The 25732-nt window shown below is 53.7% G+C and overlaps 9 protein-coding genes across 9 annotated transcripts; 7 read left to right on the top strand and 2 right to left on the bottom strand.

Moving 5' to 3' along the window:
- Positions 1-44: 44 nt before the first annotated feature.
- BU25DRAFT_405368 (uncharacterized protein) lies at positions 45-1262 on the bottom strand. Its single transcript, XM_033699765.1, has 2 exons — positions 628-1262; positions 45-506 (listed from the first exon to the last, which is right to left on the bottom strand). Exons 1-2 carry the CDS (start codon positions 892-894, stop codon positions 432-434), a joined length of 342 nt encoding a protein of 113 aa, XP_033567664.1. The 5' UTR covers positions 895-1262; the 3' UTR covers positions 45-431.
- Positions 1263-1551: 289 nt separating this feature from the next.
- On the bottom strand, positions 1552-2599 carry BU25DRAFT_416679 (uncharacterized protein; the record flags this gene model as incomplete). Its single annotated transcript, XM_033699894.1, has 2 exons — positions 1552-2264; positions 2419-2599. 2 exons carry the CDS (start codon positions 2597-2599, stop codon positions 1552-1554), a joined length of 894 nt encoding a protein of 297 aa, XP_033567663.1.
- Positions 2600-2930: 331 nt separating this feature from the next.
- BU25DRAFT_405367 (uncharacterized protein) lies at positions 2931-4089 on the top strand. Its single transcript, XM_033699764.1, has one exon. The coding sequence runs from the start codon at positions 3086-3088 to the stop codon at positions 3923-3925; it is 840 nt and encodes a 279-aa protein (XP_033567662.1). The 5' UTR covers positions 2931-3085; the 3' UTR covers positions 3926-4089.
- Positions 4090-4372: 283 nt separating this feature from the next.
- On the top strand, positions 4373-7052 carry BU25DRAFT_416677 (GTPase-activating protein-like protein gyp7; the record flags this gene model as incomplete). Its single annotated transcript, XM_033699893.1, has 4 exons — positions 4373-4513; positions 4571-6271; positions 6318-6636; positions 6691-7052. 4 exons carry the CDS (start codon positions 4373-4375, stop codon positions 7050-7052), a joined length of 2523 nt encoding a protein of 840 aa, XP_033567661.1.
- A 631-nt stretch (positions 7053-7683) lies between these two features.
- BU25DRAFT_486563 (uncharacterized protein) lies at positions 7684-9633 on the top strand (the record flags this gene model as incomplete). Its single annotated transcript, XM_033700168.1, has 1 exon — positions 7684-9633. One exon carries the CDS (start codon positions 7684-7686, stop codon positions 9631-9633), a length of 1950 nt encoding a protein of 649 aa, XP_033567660.1.
- Positions 9634-10102: 469 nt separating this feature from the next.
- BU25DRAFT_464529 (Hus1-like protein) lies at positions 10103-11567 on the top strand (the record flags this gene model as incomplete). Its single annotated transcript, XM_033700123.1, has 5 exons — positions 10103-10145; positions 10196-10301; positions 10353-10365; positions 10416-11172; positions 11235-11567. 5 exons carry the CDS (start codon positions 10103-10105, stop codon positions 11435-11437), a joined length of 1122 nt encoding a protein of 373 aa, XP_033567659.1. The 3' UTR covers positions 11438-11567.
- A 150-nt stretch (positions 11568-11717) lies between these two features.
- Positions 11718-13661, top strand: BU25DRAFT_453230 (uncharacterized protein; the record flags this gene model as incomplete). Its single annotated transcript, XM_033700076.1, has 1 exon — positions 11718-13661. One exon carries the CDS (start codon positions 11718-11720, stop codon positions 13659-13661), a length of 1944 nt encoding a protein of 647 aa, XP_033567658.1.
- Positions 13662-18924: 5263 nt separating this feature from the next.
- BU25DRAFT_7066 (uncharacterized protein) lies at positions 18925-20199 on the top strand. The gene has a single exon (XM_033700219.1). It carries the CDS (start codon positions 19148-19150, stop codon positions 19919-19921), a length of 774 nt encoding a protein of 257 aa, XP_033567657.1. The 5' UTR covers positions 18925-19147; the 3' UTR covers positions 19922-20199.
- Positions 20200-20202: 3 nt separating this feature from the next.
- BU25DRAFT_405361 (plasma-membrane proton-e) lies at positions 20203-24217 on the top strand. The gene is made up of 3 exons (XM_033699763.1): positions 20203-20729; positions 21064-21207; positions 21259-24217. Exons 1-3 carry the CDS (start codon positions 20477-20479, stop codon positions 23862-23864), a joined length of 3003 nt encoding a protein of 1000 aa, XP_033567656.1. The 5' UTR covers positions 20203-20476; the 3' UTR covers positions 23865-24217.
- Positions 24218-25732: the final 1515 nt, after the last annotated feature.

The raw sequence follows: 25732 nt of genomic DNA, 5'->3' as shown, positions 1-25732 counted from the left end.
CTTCTTACCTACATCATATCACTTCTCATTCAATGTACTTGCAAGCTCAACCACAAAATCCGGCGCCCTCGGCAGCCTTTCATACATAAGCACAACAGCATTCATTTCGCCCTTACCCTTGTGCTTTTGGATCCAATTCAGGAATCGTGGGAGATGGAGAAGGTCCTGCAGCGCAGCATGGCGGTAGCAGTTGGCCAAGGGGCAACAAGACTTCGCGGGCGTCAATTCTAGCCTGTGATCGGGCCATTCGTTGCTGATACCTAACGCGATGTGTCGACATTCTCGTTGAAGGGTAGTCGCCGCGCGAGGCATGTTGGGGAGAGGATCAATACTGAAGGAGTTATGTTGTGCTCGGTTATCGAAAGTTTGTGTAAGTGAGACGGTGTGTGACTGTCTTGCCTTCACACGCAACTTTGGATCTTTATTGAAAGTCATGTCTTTGAACTCCAGCGTAAGCATTGTCTTTTGGGGTCAATGGGTACGAACAGATTGTTGAGAGCGTTAACCTATTTAGCGTCAGCTTCAAACTAGTCACTTCATTTGCCTCTACTCAAGTCAAGCGGATATTTCTTTCTAGTCCTCGAGTAGACGCCGCAACATACCGATCTCTCCCAAGCTGTCCGCTACTGAGAGCCTCAGCCACCTGACATAAGCTGACCTTCTGGCCAAAGGCGTGGTTGTTACTAGAACAACGTGGCCCAGACTTTCGTACTGAATGATGTCCAAACCTTCGCCCTTCCACCATGCATCGATGTCTGATCTATGCACCGGGTCCGGGGGCTGCGCAAACAGCATGATGTTTTCGATGCTTCTAATCGTGTCTTGGTTTAGTATCTGCCCAAGGATCAGAAGGCGGTAGTGCTCTAGTGTGGGTGCGTCCGGAGCCCAGGCCATGTCCGTGCCGAGAAAGCGCGAAGATAGGCTGGTGATGTCTGACTTGAGGTTGATGCATATTTCGAATCACTTTGGCTGCTTTCCAGAACCGGGAAAGTTCACTGAAACGGGGACTCAAGTACCGTTGATGGTTTTCGCAGCTTCGTAGCGGACTTTGCGGCTAACAACGAAAAGCACTAGCCATGGCCGTGAGACGAAGATTTCGATAGAGGCTTCGTATGGGTTGCAGTTATAAAATTCGATGATCCGTCCGTTGATACCGTAGGGTCGACGAAGCTGCTGCTTTGCTTGAGCGCAAAGCTCCATATCCTTGCACGTAGTTCAGCGGGAAGGCGGAGGAAGAGCTGGAAATGGTTGCGGTGAAGCGGCCTTCGTACACCGAAGTAGGAGGAGCCGTTTTGTGACGGTTGTAAGGTGGCATTGGCTAGAATCGCGGGGTCTGGCAAGAAAGGTTTAGCGAAGAAAAGACCCCGGGTCGAGGTGAATGCAAACTCCATACCACGTTAGTATCCTTAGATCCAGTAGCGACTGTTTATTGACACATCGAAGCCGGCCTCGTGTATCATCTGGACTTTGTCGTTCACATGTTTTGGGAGAGCATGCTTCGGTGAATCAGGGCCTTCGGTATCGAACTAAACGCCTCGCTGTTATCGCCTCTCAAACTTGAGTCAATACCATCTCTCGCCACGCATTCAGCATCTCCACCTTCGGCTCATTTGTTTCCCCTCTTTCAGTCCACCTGTCATGCACTCCATCCCTTACTGCTACTTCCAGCCAATGCGAATAGTCCCTAGATGCACGGTCCGAATCTCCTCTCGTTATAACGATGACACGTTTTAGCCTTCCAGGACAGAAGATCTCCAGGCCTTCTCCTTTCCACCATGCATCAATCTCCAGCCTATGTTGAGATGCTGGCGGTTGAGCGTTGATCACAATACGCTCTATCCTCTGGAGGGTGTCAGAGTCAAGCAACCGAGCGAGCGTGTCCAGCCGATATTGTTGTGGGTTGGGGCGGACTGTCAGCGAGCCTTGTGGTGGTGGCGTGAGAAAGCGAGTGCGGAGGTTGATTGTGTCCAATTTGAAGTTGATGCATATCTCGAATTGAGTGATGTGAGCTGGCTCCGTGGGACTATTGTAGCGTCCGTTGACCGGTACCCATGTGCAGCCCATCAGTTTTGCGGCCTCGTAACGTGCTTCACGGCACACAGCGAAGAGCGTTGGGTACGGGCGCGAGAGGGTGACGGAGATCGAATCAGTTGCTGGGTCATGATTGTGAAATTCGATTCGTCGGTCGAAATGGCAACGGTCGCCATAGTGCTTGCTGACATGCTCTTGTCGAATGGAAAGACTCCAGATGGTGGCGCGCAGCTCTGCAGAAAGATGAGTGAAGTATTCGAAGTGGGTCGACATGGCTCTTGAGCAGTCAGATAATCAAAACGGGCGTCAAGTCCAAGGGTTTTGTGTGTGAAAAGTCAGGGCAGAGTAACCCTTGGAACCAAATGCCATTGCAAAGGCGGCCCTCACGACACGTGACTGCATGCTTGCCTGATACTTCATGACGACCGACTACCGGCCTCTGAATATACGCCGATCTTCGCAGATTGAGGAAAGTAGTGCGCACCACTTCGACGTCGTTATAAGTTTTCGAAGCAACTGCGGCCATGGTATTCATGCCCGTATCATGAGTACAGATGACGTCCGCCATGTTGTTTCATGCTGTTTCGAATCGAGAGTTCCTCCTGGCTTCCCCTTGTTTGCTTGAATGCAAGCTCGTCTACATGTTCCAAGATGACTGCCATGCCGTGGATGATGCACGCTGGAAGTTTGGGGGTCAAAGCTGCCCAAGTGAACCGGTGAAGGACTTGACTGGTGCTTTGGCGTCACGTCTGCATCTAGACCGCTTCAAGCCTGAAGCTGAGGATGCGGCTTTGTGATCCAAGAGTATCAAGTAGTAATCCAGCGCAGATGGAGGGAGGGGTGCTACCATAAGAAGTGCAGCTCATCTCGCTTCAGCAACTGGTCGGTGTTTTGGGCGCCGAACAACTGGAACCGGAAACAGCCCGCGACCATTCCACACCACCTGCCTCGAGGTACAACCCCACCTGTGCATGCGCACCCATACCCCCTAATAAAGGTACTTTGACTGCCAGTCACGCACACGACCTTGCGCTCGCATTGTTCTCGCAGCACCATGTCGTCGTACCTGAACAACCTCCTCACCAATACTACGTCACGGTACACCAATCTGCGCCGGCAGCTGCTCTCAGACGAGAACGACGGAGACACAGAAGAAGACTCACACATTTCTCGAGTCCTTCGCGCATACTACACCGAAAAAGGCCGCCCTTTTCCACAATGGCTTCCGCCCGACCCACGAGCCCCGCAACCGCAGCCGGCGCAGCAATTTGTGTCCTCAGCAGGGCGACAGCAAGGCCAGGGTGCGCCTATGGGACGTGGAGGAGGAGGGCTGAGTGATCTATGGGACAACCCGGCGCCACAGCAACAAGCACAGGAGCCTCTATCATTGCGCCGTGGCGCAGGAGCAAGAGGAGGGGGGGCACGACCGCTTCAGAGTCACATGAGCAGCTCCTTGACACCAGAACCACAAAGCCAGGGCAGGCCGTTGCCGAGCCAAAGAGTTGGAAGCTACCAGAGCTCCCTTGCAACTGGAGGACGTCCAGGAGCCGACCCTTCCCCACCACCGAGCGCAGGATCAGGCACAACAGCGCAGGAGAGGCTCAAGCAGCGTCTATGGGGATCAGGAAGGTCAACAAGTCCGGCGCAAAGCACATCATCAGTGGGTTCAGGGCCGCCGGCAAGAGGCTCGTACGAACGACCTGCACCAGGTGGCCGACCACCATACCCCGATGAGCGTACCTACTCAGCTGGCAGTAGCGGTGGAGGAAGACAGCAGCCCTCATCCGGAGACTACGACCCGTATGCAGCTGGCAACTATGGCGGCGGCGCACCACAGCGTGCTCCGCCAGGTGGAGGACGTGTCGGTCTGCCGAGCGGACCGCGCTTGCGTTGAGCTTCTTTGTACATATAGCAATGGCGCATTTGGAGTTGCAGTGCATTCACGGGTTTGCATGTTGCATAGTCTGCGACTCGGCAGCTCGGCGTTCGGGGTCACTTGTGGAGTATACAGTTGCTTTGTGCCGGCTATACGTAGCAGACAATATACGACATGCGCAGATTCGCAAGCTTTGCCAGTAACAGAATGCTCGAAGCATCTATGCAAAACCGTGGATCTCGATTGAACGCGTTCCCCGCGTGCGCCACACAAAGCAACGTCATGTCCCGCTGACTAGCTGCGGCGCTCACTGCTACCTGGAGCAGCAGCCACTTGCATGTGCTCTTGCCCCATGAGCTGGGCCACAACTAGAAAGACTACAGTTTATCCTCTGGACGCTTCTCTGAACTCTTCCAACGTTACACACGCACATATCAGCGGTCGTTGCAGCCTACTTGCCCCGCTATGGCCTCTCCGGCACCACCGAGCCCGCCATCGCCGTCCGCCTCGTTCTATGATGTGAGCGACGATGACGAGGGCGAGTACAACACGATAAGACACACTGAAAGCGGGAAAGGCGTGAAGTTGCTGTACACTAAGAGCAAAGTGCGTCCCCTACATTCATCGTGACCAGTGGCGTGAGGACTGACCCAGCATGCGCAGGTATACGTTCACCCCTCACCCTCCGCCAAAGACAACATCCCAGGCTTCATAGCACTGGTACAGCAGAAGTCGCCCAAGAACACAAACGATGCGCGCCCAACCTCGTCTTCGTCTTCGAAGAGCGTCCGCTCATCCTCCCTACTCCTTGCCTGGATGCCCGAGTCTGGCTTGGGTGATGCCTACGATACATACGTGAAGGTCGACCTTTCAGATTCGGCCTCTCCTCCAAAGACCTCATACCTCGTTCCTCCGCCGCCGACTACCTCCTCGCACACGGTTACACCCGGCTACGCCTTCGCTATACCTGTAAGCGAGATATACTCCCTGTTGGTACGACCGCCGAGTTTAGGATGGTGGTTTGGGAGCGTCGTGGTGAACACACGCGCAGGTGACAGCTTTCCTGCGCTCTTCTTCCACGACAGCGAGTGCCAGTCTACCATCTTGCAGAGGAAGAAGCTGGCAAGGGAAACCTTCGATCCATTCGGCGATGGCGGTGGCATGTTCTGGGGCGGCGACGAGGTCCTGCGCTGGTTGAAGCGATACGTGACAATCGAACGATCGGGTGCGGACCCCAGCATATACCTCATCGAACCCACTGAAGACGACAAGCAATCCTTTGGCAAGAACGCGCCAGGATCGGCAAAGAAAGACAAGGACGGAGAGGCTTCTTCGGCACAGACACCAGGAAAGTGGGACGGAGGCATGGATCCAGTCACAAAAGCATTGAAGGAGGCAAGATGGAATATCCTCGAGAAGCTCAGTCAGGTTACAACCTTCACAAGGAAGACTGCACAGGCCGTAGCCGACAATCCCAAGATACCCCCTCAGGTTAGGCGCCTGATTCAGAACCCAGAAGTGCAGACCCTACAGGACGAGTTCGATAGCGCGCGCATATATCTCGCTAGGTGGGCCATGGGCATTGCTGAGCAAAGCGAGCGGGAACGAAACCAGAGGATCTGGACGGCGAAAGATGTTCTGGCTATGGAGCAAGGCGATCTTGGTGACTTCGAGATCCTCGATATGGACAGGATATCTATGGCAGATCGAAGGAAGCCCGTCACTTTGGAGGAGTGGAAGGGATTCTTCGATAACACTGGTCGACTGCAACTGACGCCAGACGAGGTCAAAGAGCGGATATTCCACGGTGGCCTGCATCCAGATGATGGCGTACGAAAAGAGGCATGGCTCTTCCTCCTTGGTGTCTATGATTGGGACAGCAATGAGGAAGAGCGCCGTGCGAACCTCAACAGTCGTCGGGACGAGTACATCCGCCTGAAGGGTGCATGGTGGGAGCGAATGGTCGAGGGCCACCAGACCGAAGAGCAGGCGGAGTGGTGGAAGGAGCAGAAGAACCGCATAGGTATGTGCCCACTGAACAACATGAGGTTCACGCAGGACTTGGCTAACTTGTCCCCATTCGACGGGGTGCGTTCAACAGAGAAGGATGTGCACCGAACAGATCGTACCATTCCAATATTCGAAGGAGAGGATATCCCTCATCCTGATCCCGAGTCGCCTTTTGCGGACGTTGGCACCAATGTGCATCTGGAGCAGATGAAGGATATGCTGTTGACCTACAATGAGTACAACAAGGATCTCGGCTACGTTCAGGGCATGAGTGATTTGCTTGCACCCATCTACGCAGTCATGCAAGACGACGCGATCGCATTCTGGGGCTTTGTTGGATTCATGGACCGAATGGTACGGTTACAGTTGATAAATCTCTTCCGAGCTAACGATTTTCCAGGAGCGAAACTTCCTTCGTGATCAGTCCGGCATGCGCAAGCAGCTTATGACACTGGACCACCTCGTACAGCTTATGGACCCTAAGCTCTACATTCACCTACAGTCCGCCGACTCGACGAACTTCTTTTTCTTCTTCCGCATGCTACTTGTCTGGTACAAGCGCGAGTTCGAGTGGGCGGACGTTCTGCGGCTGTGGGAATCACTATGGACCGACTACTACAGCAGCAACTTCCACATCTTCATTGCACTTGCGATCCTCGAGAAGCACCGAGACGTTATACTGGCGCATCTGAAGCATTTCGATGAGGTGTTGAAGTATGGTAAGTCACATCACTTTGCGTCGGCGCGTACTACCATCGCTGACATCACAACAGTAAACGAGCTGTCCGGTACCATGGATCTGGAATCGACGCTCGTACGTGCCGAGTCGCTGTTCCGCAGATTCCAAAGAACCGTTGAAACGGTCGACAAAAAAGGCAACTTCCCTTCTGCCCCGCAGGCAAGGCAGAGGAAACAGGCTGCTGTGCTAGCTTCAGGGCCTGACTCCATGCCCAAGACGTCAGACTCGAGTGCGCAGGCTTCATCGTCTGGCATTGACAAGGGCAAGCAAGCAAGTACTGAAGAGGGTGAAGAAGCAAAGGTCATTAGCCCTGAGCTTCGAGGGCTACTAAGCAGGAAGGTGGAGATCCTAAATAAAGAAGAGGTCGTCAAGAAGGGTGGTGGTGTTGGGTCATAAGGCCTATCGTCGATGACGATATTTACTTTGCATCAGATTGTCTGGCGTCGGGGTTGGTTGTGAATAGTGACACAGCCCAGGGGTTCGGGCATTGGTCACGCAAATGCTGCGTTGGTACTAACGACTGGTTTGCTGCTTCTCTCTTCTCGAATTTGACATCAACAGCAACGACAGCTTGTTCACATGCTTCTCTTCACGATCAAGCTTTCAACGACACCACGATGACAATCGACAGATTTGACACGCTGCTGCTAACCAGCGATCATATTCTTCCTGTCGTAGTGTGGTTTGGAGCGCGTCACATCAGACATTTCCCCTTCACATTCGCTTTGCCAGCATAACAGGTGTCTTTAATGACCCACCCATCACCCTCCTTCACCTCGCAAAACGGTGCCCCATGGAATACATCGAGCGCTTGCTCGACCACCTTTCTAAGTCGCCATCGCATAACCTACCGCAACACGCAGCTTCTCAACCGTGGACGCAGCGCTTTCGAAAGTCCCAGCCGACCAGCAAGCACCCATCTGGCCAGATCCCTTCACTGCCTGTCGCCACGCCACTTAAGACACACGGAGACGATCAACAGCCACATCATTACCGCAGGCGCAGGCACCGCCGCCGCCGTCACAACATGTCGCCCTTCTCAGGCCCATGGTCGCGCGATCTGGCCACCCTCGAAAAGACCATCTCCTCGATCCCTTCAGATCACAAGTCCTCATTCACGACCGCGTCCAACGATACACTCGATATCTTCTGTGATCCCGAGGCTCTGCACGTCTGGGAGACGGACAGCGACATCGATAGCATGCTACAGTTGACCAGTGTTCTTGCGAAGCTGTGCGATCTGGGCGTTCGAGAGTCCAAAGATGTGGTCAAGGGTATGAAGGGTGGTATGGTCATCATTGCAGAAGAGGACAGGTGCAGGGGCCACTTCTTAAGATTGTGCGAATTGGTCGAGTATCTTACAGGTGAGACGGGGAGCAAACACCTCGAGGGAACAGTGCGCTCTTATGCAAATGCGAGTATTGTCGTGGTACGAGGATGGAATTACCACCCCCGTACTAGCGGCGCTGGCAATCATGACGTGGAGAGAGTAGTCAAGCGCGTGAGTACAGCGCTCGAACGTGCACTCTCTGCTTCGAAAATGCACAAGATCGCCTGGCATCATGGCGCGGTTGTTGGACCGTTGCTGTCTTTCATCAACACCACGACGTCCTCTTTACGCAACACCCTCGCGGGAGTAAGCGTTACGAACTCACTGCATCTCGTAAGCAGCGTCAAGCCGTCCATGGCAGGCAGGATCAATACACTTCCGGACCTGGAACGGCTACAATCGTATGCTAAGAAGCTGGGCATCCCAGTCCTCTTCCTCGACAGCAGCACTCAAAACATCACAAGCCCGTACCTAGGAACGTACATGTACTTCTTCGCGTACTACATTCACACGTTCCTCCCGTTCTCGCTCACGCGACCTCATCTTCACGCGGCGCAAGACGAGCTCGTCACCTTTGCATTTCAACTTCGGGGTGCGAGCGAGAAGCGCTATGGCTCGGACGTGGTAAGTGTCGTGAGGAAGCACCTTGATCCTCGCAGTAAGGCATGGGCACGTCGATGTATCGACCTGCGGAGCTACGAGAAAGGTAAGTGCCAGGCTGCGGGCAAGGAGAGCGAAGTGCATCATGCCGTCCAGCTCGCGGACGCACCTTTCGCGCTGTCCAAAGCTCTGTATTCCGCAGGGAGTGATAGCGTCGCAGCGTTCGCGCGTCTTGCCGTTGGTCCAGCGAGTCCCGCTGCGGCAGCGAAAGAAGTGTTTATTGCAGCGCCTGTTGATATCTCCTTCAGTACGTCTCGCCTACGCCCGAGCCATCCGAGCAACTTCCACGTCTTGCTGCCGAAAGAAGCTGTCACCGAGGAGAACATCACAAACCGCATCCAAGGCCTAATGATGGGCGTTCTCGAGCGTGTACGTCAAGAGCATGGCAACCCTACCTTCGGCTCGAGGGAGCGGCAAATGTGGAAAGATGTAGTCAAAGCATGTTCCTGGGCGCTGAAGGGCTGCGAAGGCAAGATGCCAGACAAGATCGCTGAGAAAGTCAAGTTTGTGCAGGAGAAACTCACAAAGGGTACGTGGGGCTACGTTGTCGGCGCACCAGGCGATGAGCCCAAGGCAGTACCCGCGGGTGACGGCTCAGGGGCGGCGAGTGCGAATGCTGCGGCCCATGCAGCTCTCTCGGGCACTGCGGCTGGAGTGCAGAACGCGTATGCGCAGGGTTATGGACAGCAGCAGATGTCGATGGCGAGTGGGCATGGACAACAGGGCATGATGAATTTGCCTGCTGCCTCGCCGGCGACCTACTACCCTCAGCAGCCGCAGCCATACGCGCAAGGCCAGCAGGGTGGGCAGATGAATATGGCTCCAGCTGTGTATCACCAGGGGCAGACAAATGGGTACGGGCAGGGTCAGGCGAATGGGTATGGACACAGTGTGCCGCCGCCTGAGTATGGGTATGCGCAGCAGATGCCGGGTGGGTATCCACCGACACCGCAGGAAGGGCATGCGCAGATGCGAAGGCAGTGGTGATAGGCGGTGGGCCCTAGGGTTTGCTTGCGTGTTTCTTCGATACGTGAGTCTTTCTGTGTCCGCCAAGGCGTGGGAGAAGATGTAGGCGTTCTGGGTCTCGAATACATGGATACTATCTTCTTGCTAGGATTGATACAGCTTTTTTTTTCTCCAGTTCTTGCAATGTTATTTTGTAAGGTGATGGAAAGAGCTGCTTGGGCGTCTCTGATATCGGCGGCGACCATACGTGTGCCCTTCGTCGTCCACCAAGGCATAGAGCAATTAACGTGTGGAAAATTTCAAACACACAAGCACTGCTTCTCCTCGCGACCACTGTAGCCCTTTCCAATTGCTAGAAGTTGTACTGTGGTGTTGTGAAAAGAGCTTCGAGAGTGGTAGCAGCGACGATGACGTTGCTGCCTCGAGCCCTTGCAGCCCGCCTTCATGAACATTTACGCGACGCGTCTGCTTCCCTCCACCGCTTTGCACAATGCGCTTCAAGGCCCAAATACAGAATATCTCCACTTTCACAAGTATGTTCAGATATCGTCTAGACATCTCACGGTTCGCCAACCTTCGACAGAGCTCACCGCATCCCTCAACTCTCTCGGTCCGCTCGCATGGGTGAAGCTCAGCGAGGAGCAGGTATGCTTCACCATCATACCTGAGCAGGGCACACAGGTCTGGGCGTGAGTTGCTGCGTCTTCTCATGTGTCTACAGCCTTTCTGACTCGACGCAGTGTTCTCTCCATTGTAAGCGCACCCTTTCAGTACCTCGCCATATCCTCTAACACGCCACTCAGGACGCCATCTTTGAGACAATCTCCGTGCAGTCTGCTGCCAACAATGTCATCAACCTCGAGGTGCCGCTCATCTCGCTCAACCGAGCCCTCAAGTCCGCCTTGAACGCCACGTCCGCCCAAATACGGCTCACGAAGAAGGACAACATGCCCATGCTTGCCCTCACCATCGTCACAACCACTTCCTCGAATTCGTACAGCGCCTTCCCCACAGCAGGCCCGAACAACGATGACGGCTTCGACGCACCGTTCGACAACGCCTTCGGAGGCAATCGCGAGACGGTCGTTACGCAAGAGATTCCGGTGCGAGTGCTCCCCCCAGATACAGTAGCCAACCTACACGAGCCGCAGACCAGAGAGCCAGATGTACACATCATACTGCCGCCTTTGATGCAGCTGAAAAGCATCAGCGACAGGTTCACAAAGCTAGCGCTTGCGGATACAAAATCAGGACCAGGCACAACAGCGTCACGGACACGGCTCGAGGTTGCGGCGAACATGCACGGCTGTCTCAAGATGAGCATCAAGACAGACGCAATGAGTATATCATCTGTCTGGACTGATCTCAGCAACCCGGAACTGGATCCTGCACAGATTTCAGGAGGGGTGACCGGGCTGGCTGATCACCCAAGTACGCGCATGAAGCAACTGGGCTCTGCGGACGGACGTAGCGAAGAGGGTTGGGCGACGGTCAGGATAGATGGGCGCGATTGGGGCAAGGTGATGAGCGTGGGGAGGCTTGGTGGGAGAGTTATTGCCTGTGAGTATCTCGCTACATGGCATCCGACCTGGTATCTCTGAAGGTTTGCTAACTGTTGACAGGCTTCTGCCACGAGCACGCTCTGATTCTTTACGTCTATCTGCCTAACGACAACGGTGACGATGAGTCTGTCTTGACTGTACGAGTCCGCTTCCTGACCCTTGACACTCGAGCAGAGGCTGACATATCCACAGTACTACGTCAGTTCGTACAGCGCATGATGCAGGACCAGGTCGTCTACCGACTTTCTGCGAATCACGAATAGATCCCAATCTACACGATACAGCGCACCAATCCATGCTGGGCAATAACGCAAAGTCCCATAAGATCCGATGCGCAAGTGAAGAGGATGACCCTCCATACGTTCGGCAACTCTATTTCCACAGTCAAAATGCCGCCTGATGGATGTGCTAGCTAGCCGTGGATGCCTTGAGCCATTCAGGCACCAGGCGAGGTCCAAGCGCCACATCCCGTCTCATTGTCACCCCTAAATGCTCGACGTCGCACTGCAAAATGAATCATTGACAACCATTGTTACGATTAGCATGGATGCAATGGTCTCGGACTCTGTTACTGCGTCACCAGGTGAGAAGCAGCGTTCTATCAAAAACCCCTCGAGAGGGTCAAGTCCGGAGACAACACCGCAAGGTCACGATGCATGCTTTATTACAAACCTATCAACCGAGCTCGTCTGCCTTATCATCGACTTTGTTCCTCCTGAATCACATCTCGACTTTGCATGCACATGCAAGAGAATTGCGGACTGCTCCAGCAAAGTCCTGAAGCGTCACCAGGAAGCTTACAGCAAATACCGGGTCGCATCAGACATTTCGCCAATTACCATCCCAACATTACTACGCAGCGCATTTGGACGCGCTGACCCACTCCTTGCCTGGCATGTTCGATCGATCGAGATCTGGTATGATCGTACAAGCTGGCTAGACTGGAAACCGCTCAACTTCGACCAGTGTTTGCACGAAGAAGATATGGACGTTGACAGCACGTTGTGGAAGTGGCAGGATGATGAGCTGCTGGAGTATCTCGAAGCCATTGAAGGCCAGTTCGATGCGATGCTCGAAAGTGGCGATGAGGACATACGTCTGGAGGCCCGCGAGCAGTTTGAAGACGGTCTTGACGGCATACTGAAGATGCTTCTCATCGCATATTGCCCAAGATTACAGGACGTCAAGTTTATCACACACGAACATCGGGAAAAGTCGACGCTGGGCTGGCTCAAGAGGGTGATTCAAGGCAGCATCTTGTACGGCAGCCACTGGCCTCCTGGTCTTTGCAGTATTCAGGAGGTCGCCGTTGGCGTCGAATCAGAGACATGGATGACGACACGGCACACACAGAACGAGGACGGTCATCTGGATGGGTCGAACAAGACCATGGAAATCTTCTCTACTTTACTTCGCCTACCTCGCCTTAACTCAATATACTACAACGACCTCAGGCGTTCGGGCTGGGACGACTCAACAGATTATGAGTCTCGCACGCTGATGCCCTTGCATTCCTCCACAGTCAAGCACATCTTCCTCGACGACTGCAGCGACATGCCGCATTCTTTCCGCTTCGCGCTCCCCCGAGCACCGTCCGCACTTGAGACCTTCACACTCCGTGCCGGGGACAGCGGCGACCGGATGGATGACGCCGACGCCCTGGTCCAGGGTCTCTGCTCCGAGCAATCTGCATCTCTACACACCCTAATGTTCTACGGCCCGTACAGCTATGCCCAGATCCACGGGTACAGATGCTCTGTCTACCGCAACGAGGAGCTCGAAAAAGCAGACAATCTCAAGACCGTGGCTATGGACATCTCTGATGTAGAGTTGGATTGCTTGTATTCCACGAGCGGAGATGTTTACAAGATGACCTATAAAGAACAGCGCAAATACTTCGTCAAGTGGTTCACGGAGACGGCGTTTCCGGGGTCTATTGAGAGACTGGTATTCTGGGGAAAGGCTGAGGAGTACTTCCCCACACAGTGTAAGGGCAGTTTTCTCGACTGGTTGGAAGATGCACTCATCGCTGTCATACAGAGTCATCGCCGGATGGAAGGGTGGGATGAAGATGACGAAGAGTACGATAAGCTTTCTGATGCTTATGAGTCCTTTTACGGTAACCTCAAAGCCGTCTATCTCGAGGATGTTGAGACAGAGTACAAGAATACGAGGCATAAGAATGGCGAACCAAGAGCCGACAAGATCTACTTCCAGCGACTCGTTGAGGTTGGCAGGGAAGCTGGGATTGATATACATACCCTCACCAATCGCGTGCCGGCCAAACATACGCATAGCTTCCCGACTGCGCCGGACAAGTACAATTTGAGATCTGGGTCGTGGTGGGAGCGGAAAGGTGAGATTGAGGATTGGGTATTCAATGTGTATAAGGGGAGGAGGGTGCCACCGGGTTGTAGGAAGTGTGGGAAGTGTGAGACGTGTTTGGGGCAGTATAGTGAGGAGTTATGGAGGTCTTTAGATAGATGAGAAGATGGGGACGTTTGCAGATACGTGCCTTGCAGGTGACTGTATATAAAGCTTGTGCTTGACCTTGACACAGGCCTCCATTGTCACCTGCATCACAACCTTCAAATTCTGTTCTTCAAAATCAATTCGTCCGATGATCATCTGCTGGCTCCGCTTTCTCCAAAACACAAGCTCCTAATCTCATGCTCTGTGTGCGGCTGAAAGACGAATCCCATGACGCGAACGAACTTTCTCCTGCATCACCATCACCATCGCTCTTATTAAGAGCAAGAATCCAAAGTCAGATCAAAGACGGTGAATGCTGTCTTCTCCCACTCGCAAACCCTCGTAATGAGGACATATGTTCTGATGAGACTGTGCTTTACATATCCTGCAATTGTTTATGTCAATGGGGGAGAACGTGAGCAGAATTGTGATGTTTTCGACAGCTATCTATGTGGTGTTATCTACCTGGAGACGAGCTGTGGGGCGCTAGTTGGAAAGAGGAAGGCGCGGAGCCCATGAGAGGCAGGAGGCAGTGAGGGTGCCTGGCTGACAGGTTACAACTCCAAGACGATGAGGCCATGGGTTGTGTGACGTGGTGCGGTACTTTGAAAGCAGCCCTTGCTTCTAAGAAAGGGTTGTCTGGTGATTATATCTTGTTGAGATGTGCATCGCCATACATCTAACGTATGCTGTTCGCAGTAGCAAGAGTGTTGCATCACTGAGGCAACTACGGAAGTGCAGTATAGAGTCTGCTCTCACTCAACACATGCTCTTTTTCACTTACCTTACCGCCTCTAATTCAATTGTCGAAAACTGCTTGGGACAAGAAGCGAGCGTCGGCCGCTGCTTCCAAAGCCAACGGGGACAAGGCCATGAGATCGCTTGAGCTGTCCGTCCACACAAAGATAAAACGAATTTTCTGTACAGCGACGGTCTGGAGAGGGTATCCCCCGACCGTTATGTATGTTCACCACACAAGCTTATTCTATTGATCTCTGAGAGGCTTCGATCTCGCGAGTAGGTGCCGTCGCTGCTCTCCCAAAAGATCACGTGGAAGCAGCGATGGTGTTTTCTGGTTTGCCTGCCGGAGAGCCACTGTTATGTCCAACTCTTGGGTTGTGTATCTGTAGTCAAGTCCGAACGACCAGAAGGCAAGAGCGGCTTAATTTATGTGCTGGCAGTCTTTCATACGTCGACCTACTTCTTTGCGATGGGTCTTTCTGCTGCTCTGTCAAAGCCAAAAACACCTGAAAATTTCCCTGGAGAAAGACATGGTCCAACGTAGTAAAACGCAATTATCTGTACGAGCGGAATTGTGCAGCGTTAGCTCGAAGGATGGATCTGAGCTGCAGTACTTAAGTCGCCAATCTGTTCTGTATGACTCCTCCCTCGCCATCAGGTTACCTTCAACAAGATTCTGAAATGGGTAGCCCCCATATCCATGTTCTGTGTTTGCCACCTCCAAAGCGTTTAACTGGCGTATGCATGCTCTGTCTCTGACTTTCTCGCTGAACACCGCTCTTGAACCTGCAGTCTCTGGTCTGGGTTACAGATATGTCCGATTCTCATTCTCGAAACAGGCGCCTTAATTCGATCATGATCTTTTCGAGCTTGCCTCTGTGCCTTTCTAGAGCTCTTACGTTTTATTCGACGTGATTGGGCGAGCGGCGCGAGGACCGATGAGAGGTGCCACAGCCTGCTCGTGCTTCGCTCCTTCCTATCAACACTGCACCTTCCGAGTCTAATATCGAGATCCAATATGATGCCTCTGATGTGCTCGCTGTCTTCCAAAATGCAGAGACACTTCACATGATGTCCTTGGCCCAGCTCATTAAAAACTGGGACAGCGCCCCAAACAGGAATATAAAGCTGGTAGCTTCTCCTCCTTCCTGGTTCTTTATCAAACTCTTCTGTCGGAAAGAAATCCCAAAATTGCCTCTCACTGCCTTATGTGCTGACTGCTTCACATTCAAAAGTATCATTGGATCCGCTCATGTCGTCTCGAGCGAAGCTCTGTCACAAGTCTAGGCATGGCGGATGATGTGAAGAAGTCGTTGTGCAGATGAGCTCCGATCCTGGATATGGCCGCAGTGAGGTTCGAAAGAAGCATTACAATACCTACTGCTAGCGCGTGTGCGCTTCAGTCTGGTACAAAAGTTTCTCCTTTGCATCCTGACAATAGCGGGAGGCCGAAAAGCGAAGGAAGCGTGATGATGTGTTAGTGTCTGACTGTGCTCTTCTATATTCGTGTACCTCCTGAGGTTTTGAAATCTACAAGCCAAGAATGCATGCGCTCTGCCTGCGACTTGCCTGACTCACCGAATGTTCCCATTCCTGCTCTTTCCTACCTTCTCGTGACAAGCAATAAAACGAAGTAGTGCGAGGAAAGCGGCATGTGCCTTGCCATATCCTGCCGTATAATTCAAAATGATTTCGCAGTAACCTCATGTCTTGCCTGTCGCTCTCCTCCGCCAGACTCGATCTTCTAGCCATGCACCCGGAGCTACTTGAGCCCTGCTTTGGTAGCCTTGGAGTGTGATCGTGTCCCGAGAACACACAAAAGCAGCTGTTCATGGCGAGCGCTGGTAAAGAAAGACGTGAAAACTAAGAAACGAGCGTTTGAACATCGAAATGTTCCGACGCAATGTAATGGGGTGCTATGATTCGTGAGGAGAAGATCTTGCCATGTTGACGATCTGGGATCCGTGACCGTAATCAAGATCATCAGAAGAACGACCTGCTATCGTTCCTCTAGGACTGCAGAGTTTTGGCGTCTCAAATAGCATCCCTGTGTGTCGCAATTGCTCACGCTGATGTGTCAGTAACTACTCGCTGTGTACACGAAATATTAGGTAGAATGTCGGCGGCTCAGCCGGTAGAGCTGCTTGAAGTGGTTGCGCGCCCAATTGCCAGGCTGCTATCTACCTGTTTGTTCTGTCAACCCATCAAAGGAGAAGTGCAATGACTGTCATATTATCTGCAAGACGTGGGATGGTTGCTGAACTGAAAGTAAGCTGGAGTCGTGGGCACAGAATTGGTCCTCGTGAGTATCGGAATAACCAGGTAGCGAAAACGACCATCAACCTTCCATTTTGGCGCCGGCTGAATGGCACTTCTAGCTGCACATCTGGAGTTTTCTAGAGGTAATTCTGGCGGTGAGTGTGGGGCCCCAAAAGCACCCCGGCTCAAATCCGTTGACCTCAATCTCGAACACACCAGATGCACAATCTGGCCTGCTGGGCGCTTCGTGCAAACACGGGTTCTCACACGTTCACGGCCGGAACACAGCTGCCAAGCACAGCACAAAAAAGACGCATTCTCCAAGCCGACCTCGGGAGGAATCGTTGCTGGGCGGAAACGCTTGGCACGTTACTGCAGGTGCAGTGCAGGCGTACAGTAACGTCTGGGCAGTAGCGGGTGAGCCCTCGTACTTCGTGTAGCGTATGGCGGGGAGATGCAGGACGCTCCTTACTCGAATGGAGAATCAATAATGGGTGACTTGGAGAGCAGGTGCGTTGCGCAAGGAATCATCTGCTTCGAGGTTCGTGTCCGTGGAGCTGCTTGGCAGGAAGGGTTGCTTATGACGGTTAGACAGCTGGCACATTGTACAGTGAGATGTCTGGGCAGAGTCGCCAGGGAGCAATTGGCAGCGATGGGCGCAAAGTTGCAGTCAAGGCTTTTGTTTTGCACAGGAAACATTGCGATGCACTGTGTGCAATATAGCGAAGGGCGAGAGAGTTGCGTGGCAGCAAACTCACAATCTCGAGTGCTGAATGGTAGATGAGGCCACGAATAAGCGTTTGCAGGGTGGCCTAGATGAGGCTAGTGCGCATTCCAGTAAAGCTGATTGCGCGAAGTCGCCCTGAGCGGGTCCAGCCGCTTGATGCGTTCGCGCTTAATACGATGCAGCAGGTGAAAATTCGACGACCTGCAGCTGCAGCCAGGATTTCCAGCCTCATTCTGGGGATGCGGTGGTTCTGCCACGACTCACGATGCACACAAAGAATATTCGAAGTGGAACCTGGCCCTTTTGGAAACGGAGTTGTCGATCTTGTTGCGAAATTCTAGGGGATGGGGGTGGAGCAGTCTCGGCGCCAAGTGCGATCACCACATTTTTCAATGCGCGAGTGTTCATGTGGAGACGACGGCGATGTGCAACAAGCACAGAGATCGGTGCTTGGCTGTGGCAGTTTAGGAGGTTGGTACACGCCGGTAAATGTTCGCTGCGCAGATTTAGACCCATGGTAGACTGAGCAGATACGTTGCGAACAGTTGTAGCATTGGTACACGAATAGTCCTCATTGGTCGCACAAGAAACGGTTCGCACATCCACTGCTTCCAATATGTTTCCTGGCTGGCAATACTGCTCAGAAATATCCGAGCATGTTGACACCGTTCTTAGCCGCTGCTGCCACGGTACGCTCGAGACGAGTTTTTCATCCTTGTTCGGTTCACAGTTTCAGGCGAGGTTGGTACCTGTATCTGGGGAAGAGTACGCGAGAGGTTGGGGGCGAAACGTCGGAGGTGGGAGGTAAACACAACCACGGCCCAGTTCCTTGCCTGGCTTTTTGTGAAACATAATCGTGGTGGTTGGGATCGTTTTCGTAGTCCAGGGATTGCGGAATCAAACGGTGCGTCTGAAGTCTGTCAGGGTCCAAGACAAGACACAAAGCTTCCTGCACGTTTGGCCTGCAGGCTGAGTCCGGAGAAGAGGCGGGAGAGCATTTTTTGCGTCAAGTCGCGGAGAAACTGAGGAGAAACTGGATCGAGCGGTACGGTTAGCAGTGGTCTACAGTGGGTACAGGCCAATATCCGAAGCACTCGGACTTCTATCCCAAATACTATTGTTAGGCGCTCCACCTGGTCGATAATGCAGGCACAAAATGATTCACATCCTTCGTCCAAGAGCATTGGCATTGTGACTGTAGGAAAAACTTGTATCGTGAGGTTGTACTGGATGAAACATGTCGCAAAAATTCTCCAGACGAAACAATAGTTCTCCAAACAGAAGGCTCCAGATTGCGGGAGGCGGCGCCTGAGGCAGCATATGAACATGGTGCGGCAGCAACGTTGACGGTCCGACACCGGGAGAAGTTTGCGATTCAGGCTTTTGAAAACACCACGACAGAAGTTCGCCGAGGCAAGATAATAATTCAATAGAGTCGTAAAAATACGCAATCTTTATTCCCGAGCAAGATACGGCGGTGAGCCTGTTCAAACCAAGCTGCCGGTGAAGTATCGGCAGTCGCACCTGGTGGATCCAGTTATTATTGGGTCACGTGCGCATTCTGGGCCTGCGATTGCGCCCATACGGCGACGAGGACAGCGCAACAGTGTCCAAACCTGGATGCCCTGCGTTTAATGAGTCTCCAGTGTTCATTGCAACGGCGCGCGCTTGCGACAGATCTGGGTGTGTTGTCGTATTACTATAATATCCTCTGTAATTGGAAGCGCTGTTGCCTAGGCAACTCGGCATTCTGGCCACGCTGATTCGGCCGATAATGGGGCGTCTAATCATCGGTCTGATGAGCTCGACGCTTCTCCGTAACAAGAACTTTCGTCAATTGACCTGCCCTTGCAGTCGCCTGCGGCCCCGGTCAGTCTCGGTGCTTCTGAAGTCGCGTCCGGCGCGGGGGTGGACGCAGGCTTGCGATGCAAACAGTTGCTCCTCTAGGCATGCCCTGATCGCTGCAGCGCAGATGGGTCTGGAGAAGGCTCGGATAATGAGCCTTACTCACTGGCTGCGTGGCCCTGCCAGCGCGCACCAGCTCACGCAGGGAAGCAAGAAACGGGGCCGCGACTGCACTAGAAGCGAAAATTATAAAAAAACGCTCATCGCGTGGGGAGTCCTCGTTGAGGCTCTGCGGAATTGCTCTCTCGTGCGAGCAGCAACGGAGGTCGAAAATGCCTCGTCAGCGCATCTTGCGACCAGACGCGCCTGCGAGCGAGCAGTCAGCCAGCTGCAGCGCGTCTTCGAGCCCTGCTCCCCAAAGCTTGCGCTCTTGGCTGCAGAAGCTTGGTGCATGGGGGGGCCGGAGGCTGATGCCAGTCTGATGCGCCTTACTGCTCGTGGCGTCGTGCAGTTCGAGGCAGCGATGGTGGAGGTGCTGGCTGCTTGCTCCCAACGTCATAAAGCAGGATCCCTGCTGGCGTTGCACACAGTCTCGTGCTATCCCACACGCTTAATTTCTCCTGCCGCTCAGCGTCGCGCTATGGAACTGGGACCCAGATCGCGATGGGAGAGTGGGTGTTCTAGTGGTTGCGGTGGGCCTTGAACCGCAGCGAACACCACCACAGCGAATATTGGAAAATTGATTATTGCGCGCGGTGAAAGGCATGCCAGCACAACCTGGCTTGTAACCACTCTCGCCGCACCCAGGCGCACTGATGCAGCCCGGCGGCGGACGCGGATAGGCACTCGCTGCATGGGGGAAAGGCCGCAAATCGCCTGGAGCACGGACCGCAAATGACATAGCGTGTGCGCGATTTATTGTAGCTCTTTCGGTTTGTTGTGAGCGGCACGTTGGTACGTGCTCCCTCAACCTTGGACTGCTATCGACGAGGCCAATCACCAGCCATCGGCAGACACGGATCCAGCCAGCAGATTTTTCCCTGAGCACCTTTGGATATAATCCGCTGCGGTCCCTCCTCCCTCATTCTTCCTTTACAGAGAAGGACTCGCTCGCTCCTACCGATTGCTGAGCTTGCCCGACCTTGACAACACCTCACCTCCCTCCATCCGGTCGCTGGGAGCCTTCTCTGTGACTGACAACTACTACACCCACTAATAATTCGACCACCGACATACTACTGAGCATTCCTTAATCAATATGGCACCCGGCGAAGATGTCGAGCGCGGGCGCGCTAGTAGCGCTGCTGAGCGCCAGAAGTCCATCGTCTCCATGACCGAGTTCGAGGGCATGGACGAGTACACTGCCCTGCAGAAGTACATCCTCTTCTACCGCGACCCCAGGGCTGGTGGTCACCATGTCGAGGAGGCACCAAAGAAGAAGCGCTGGTGGCAGTCTGGCGGCGGCCAGGCCGCAGGTGGTGCTGACTTGGCTGCTGAAGTCCCTGATGACTGTACGTATTTTACCCATTCGCATCTCCATCTCATCAATTGGCTCCCCAATGGCGCTCTGCAACCAGCTGCACCGATTTCATCACCGATTGCAAGCTTTGTTGGGCGATTATCATTACGCCATCATTCGGTGGCGCGCTGGAGCTGGTTGCGTATAGCTTCAAGCTGCATGCCGGGAGCTTCCAGCTTGAGCTTGGAGCTTGCTGCAGCCGGTGTGGGGCCGCAGTCACGTGCAAATCCATTAGCTGTCGCACCAGCCGCTCCATAGCAACACCCCAGCATACATCCCGTTTTTGTGCAATTTCATCAAAACGCATTTGCTAACTTACGATGCAGTCGTCAACACTGAGCTCCGCACTGGTCTTTCCAGCCACGAGGCGGACAGCCGTCGCAAGCGCTATGGTTTCAACGAAATCTCGTCTGAGAAGACCAACCTGCTGAAGCAGTTCATGGGTTACTTCACCGGCCCCATCCTTTACGGTATGCAAACCTACACAACTTCATTGGCCGTGCATCACTAACGCGATACAGTCATGGAACTTGCTGCCCTTCTCGCCGCCGGTCTTCAGGATTGGATCGATTTTGGTGTTATCTGCGGTATCCTTCTTCTTAACGCTGTCGTCGGTTGGTACCAGGAAAAGCAGGCCGCCGATGTCGTCGCCTCCCTTAAGGGTGACATCGCCATGAAGGCGACTGTCGTCCGTGACAACCAGCAACAGACCATCCTCGCCCGTGAGCTCGTTCCCGGTGACATCGTTGTCGTCGAGGAGGGTTCCACCGTTCCCGGTGATGTCCGTCTTATCTGCGACTACGACCACCCTGAGGACTTCGAACTCTACCTCAAGCTCAAGGCTGAGGACAAGTTCCACGACGGCGACCCAGAGGACGAGAAGGACGAAGTCGATGAGGATAAGTTCGATGAGGAGAACCCTATCACTCAGGGTGTTTCTCTCGTTGCTTGCGATCAGTCTGCCATCACCGGTGAATCTCTCGCTGTCGACAAGTACATGGGCGAGGTCGCTTACTACACCACTGGTTGCAAGCGCGGCAAGGCCTACGGTATTGTCATCGCCACTGCTAAGCACTCTTTCGTCGGTCGCACTGCTTCGCTCGTCCAGGGCGCTCAGGACCAGGGTCACTTCAAGGCTATCATGAACTCCATTGGTACAGCGCTTCTCGTCTTGGTCATGTTCTTCATCCTCTTGGCCTGGATCGGTGGTTTCTTCCGTCACATCCCCATCTCCGTCGCTCGTGAGGGTACCGACAAGTCTGTCACCCTTCTCCACTACGCCCTCATCATGTTCATTGTCGGTGTTCCCGTCGGTCTTCCCGTTGTCACCACCACCACTCTTGCTGTCGGTGCCGCCTACCTCGCCGAGCAGAAGGCTATCGTCCAGAAGCTCACTGCTATCGAGTCCCTCGCTGGTGTTGACGTTCTCTGCTCTGATAAGACCGGTACCCTTACCGCTAACCAGTTGTCTCTCCGTGAGCCTTACGTCGCTGAAGGCCAGGATGTCAACTGGATGATGGCTGTCGCTGCTCTTGCTTCTTCCCACAACCTCAAGTCTCTCGACCCCATCGACAAGGTTACCATTCTGACCATCCGCCGCTACCCCAAGGCTCGTGAGATCCTCAACATGGGTTGGAGGACCGAGAAGTTCACTCCCTTCGATCCCGTCTCTAAGCGTATCACCGCTGTCTGCCATATGGGTGGTGACAAGTACGTCTGCGCCAAGGGTGCCCCCAAGGCCATTGTCAACCTTGCCAACTGCGACGAGATCACCGCCAATCTGTACAAGGAGAAGGCCTCCGAGCTCGCCCGTCGTGGTTTCCGTTCCCTCGGTGTCGCTTACCAGAAGAACGACGGTGACTGGATCCTTCTCGGTCTCTTGTCCATGTTCGACCCCCCTCGTGAGGATACCGCCCAGACCATCATTGAGGCTCAGCAGCTCGGTGTTCCCGTCAAGATGTTGACTGGTGACGCTATTGCCATCGCCAAGGAGACCTGCAAGATGCTTGCCCTCGGAACTAAGGTTTACAACTCTACCAAGCTCATTCACGGTGGTCTTACCGGTACCACTCAGCACGATCTCGTCGAGCGCGCTGACGGTTTCGCCGAAGTCTTCCCCGAGCACAAGTACCAGGTCGTCGAAATGCTCCAGCAGCGTGGTCACTTGACTGCCATGACTGGTGACGGTGTCAACGATGCTCCTTCCCTGAAGAAGTCTGACTGCGGTATTGCCGTCGAGGGTTCCACTGAGGCTGCCCAGGCCGCCGCCGATATCGTCTTCCTTGCCCCCGGTCTGTCCACCATCGTTCTCGCCATCAAGACTGCCCGCCAGATTTTCCAGCGTATGAAGGCCTACATCCAGTACCGTATCGCCCTCTGCTTGCACTTGGAAGTCTACCTCGTCACCTCGATGATCATTCTCAATGAGACCATCCGTGCTGAGCTCATTGTCTTCCTTGCCCTCTTCGCTGATTTGGCTACCGTCGCCGTCGCTTACGACAACGCTCACTCTGAGCAGCGTCCCGTCGAGTGGCAATTGCCCAAGATCTGGTTCATCTCCGTCATTCTCGGTCTTCTCCTCGCTCTCGGTACCTGGGTCGTTCGTGGCACTCTCTTCCTGCCCAACGGTGGTATCATCGTCAACTTCGGTGCCATCCAGCCCATCCTCTTCCTCGAGGTTGCCCTTACTGAGAACTGGCTCATCTTCGTCACCCGTGGCGGTAAGACTTTCCCCTCGTTCCAACTGATCATCGCCATTCTCGGTGTCGACGCCCTTGCCACCATCTTCGCCCTCTTCGGCTGGATGTCCGGTACCGACTACCAGACCAACCCTCCCACCCACAACTCCAAGTTCCAGGAGCGCGGCTGGGTCGACATTGTCACCGTTGTCATCATCTGGGCTTACTCCATTGGTGTTACAATCATCATCGCCATTGTCTACTACCTGCTCAACCGCATTACATGGCTCGACCAGCTTGGCCGCAAGGACCGCCACAGGAAGAACCCTCACATTGAGAACATGATTGCTGCCCTCAGCAAGCTTGCTCTCGAGCACGGTGTCGACAAGCACGGAACCCAGCGTTACGTCCTTGCCGCTCGCGCTGCCGAGGAAGAAGACGACGAGTAAATGTAAATTACGGTGCATGGATGCATATGAGAAAGATGAACGGCTTATGTGGTTGGTTATATGTACTGGCCATGGGTGTGATGAGCCCACCTCCTTAGTGAGGTTAATAATCAGTCGCCGTTTCTTAATTACTCTCTGTATACCAAGGAGCATATTTCTTTGTAGTAATTGATACCGATTGAAGTTAAACACTCTACCTCGCCATTGCTTGTGACGTTTGCAATCTTCGTGCTTTTACTATAGTTACTATCATTCTTAGATCTATCTGCGCGTCCAATATCTACAATCCTGGAGCTTTCAAGCCATGTTCCAAGCTGTGGTTGCTCTACAGTTGACGTTCAGCAATGCTCAATTGAGGCTGCTATCTAGACCCATCTGGTCTTGTCGCATCGCAGTCCCTTCTTCAGAACGGTGCGGCTAGCATCTTGCATATCGGGTGAATTCACGGGTGTCAGGTCGTTAGGTGCCGCCTCTCTGCTGCCCTGCAAGCCTCGCAATTCCCTGATGCCAATCAGCCCTACAAACTGCCGAAATGTGACAAATTCAATGCGAGCTGGCTGTAGATAGCGAGCCAAGCACCTCCCCAGTGCCACAAGTGAGTGTCAAAGTCCGCCTTGAAGTCTGATTGATGATTACGGTTTCACTTCCGGTCAGCTATCGCTATCAAGACGTCCCGGTGCAGGTGGTTGGTCTGTGTGGGTAGGGATTGCAGGGCAGTGACAAGTCGTCACAGATTGCCGTCTGCAGCTGCTAAATTTCGAAGCGGTGCTGTCGCTGCCAGCGCCCCCAAGCGGGGTAGATCAGTGCCCATGGAGCTGGGCGAATTAGTATTGGACAGTCGCGACGACAGTTTGCATCCGCAGCGCTGGTTCTGCCTTTGGTTGCCCGTCGCGGTGCATCGTGACCAGGCGGTGCGAGACGGACGCAGAAACGCAATTGCAGCTCCCACGGCCGTGGCGGGTTCCAGAGTTCAGCCATGAAGCTTTGGTTAGCGAAGTGCAGAAAGGACAGCGTGAAGAGATAGCGAACAAGGTGGATGTGATTGGTCAATGGCTGCTTGGAAGGCTTGGAGATGTGCATGCAGTAGCGTATGCGCTTGGTGCATCCCGCATCGTGGGGTAGCTGCGGTTGGTGGTTGGTGAGCGCATGGTTAGCTGCAAGTCGATGTGAACTTGTGGGCTTGACACGAGGGTGTGTGGTCGCGGCTGGGCTTGTTCAAACATTGAAGTCTGTGATTCCGTGATGAGTCAGGTGAACAATCGTGCGTTGAGATGTCTTTGTCAGAGAAACTGAAGCTGAAGCTCTGACCTTCAAGGTTGGGAGCTTCAGAGCTTGTACGAAGCTTATCCACATTCTGTCAGCCTGCAACAAGCGGCATCACTTGACGTTGACTTGTGTAATCGTCCTTAATGTCCTTCAACGTCACTCCTCGCTCCGTGGGTCCATGTTTCACAATCAGAATCGCCGTCCGCATCGCTCGGAGGAGGTTGGTGGGCCGTATCAGCATGACGTATTCACGTCGTCTCAGTCACCCGCAAACAGCTTGCACGGCATGCTTGCTAATGACTACGATCATGATCCGTCCTCCAGCACGGTGCTTCGGTGCTTCGCACGAGTCGGAGGCTGCTGACCCATGTACCGATGTACAGCGCAAATACGATGCCAGCGCCTCCCATGTCATCGGCGCGTGGGTAACACGAGAACGATTATCATTCAATAATCCACAAGGCGGAAGCGTATTGCCAAGATGTGTGGGATTTTGATCTGATGGAGGTGATCCTTGGCGGCGATTGTAAGGCAGACGAATAGCTTATCCAGGGTGAGTCATGCAAGATGATGATGGTGGTGGGTGGGGTGGGGGATCTGAG

Source organism: Macroventuria anomochaeta, assembly GCF_010093625.1.
Source record: "Macroventuria anomochaeta strain CBS 525.71 unplaced genomic scaffold BU25scaffold_1, whole genome shotgun sequence".
Classification (NCBI taxonomy): Eukaryota; Fungi; Ascomycota; class Dothideomycetes; order Pleosporales; family Didymellaceae; genus Macroventuria; species Macroventuria anomochaeta.
Note: the sequence above shows the minus strand (reverse complement) of the source record. Positions and strands in the feature narration are given on the sequence as shown.

Excerpts from the sequence above, each read along its gene's own strand:
- BU25DRAFT_405368 (XM_033699765.1), bottom strand. The coding sequence starts at position 894 with ATGGCCTGGGCTCCGGACGCACCCACACTAGAGCACTACCGCCTTCTG. Across the intron at positions 507-627 it reads TCAGGTGGCTGAGGCTCTCA|GTTAACGCTCTCAACAATCT; the intron begins GTAGCGGACAGC and ends GACGCTAAATAG.
- BU25DRAFT_405367 (XM_033699764.1), top strand. The coding sequence starts at position 3,086 with ATGTCGTCGTACCTGAACAACCTCCTCACCAATACTACGTCACGGTAC.
- BU25DRAFT_7066 (XM_033700219.1), top strand. The coding sequence starts at position 19,148 with ATGGGGCGTCTAATCATCGGTCTGATGAGCTCGACGCTTCTCCGTAAC.
- BU25DRAFT_405361 (XM_033699763.1), top strand. The coding sequence starts at position 20,477 with ATGGCACCCGGCGAAGATGTCGAGCGCGGGCGCGCTAGTAGCGCTGCT. Across the intron at positions 20,730-21,063 it reads TGCTGAAGTCCCTGATGACT|TCGTCAACACTGAGCTCCGC; the intron begins GTACGTATTTTA and ends CTTACGATGCAG. Across the intron at positions 21,208-21,258 it reads CACCGGCCCCATCCTTTACG|TCATGGAACTTGCTGCCCTT; the intron begins GTATGCAAACCT and ends AACGCGATACAG.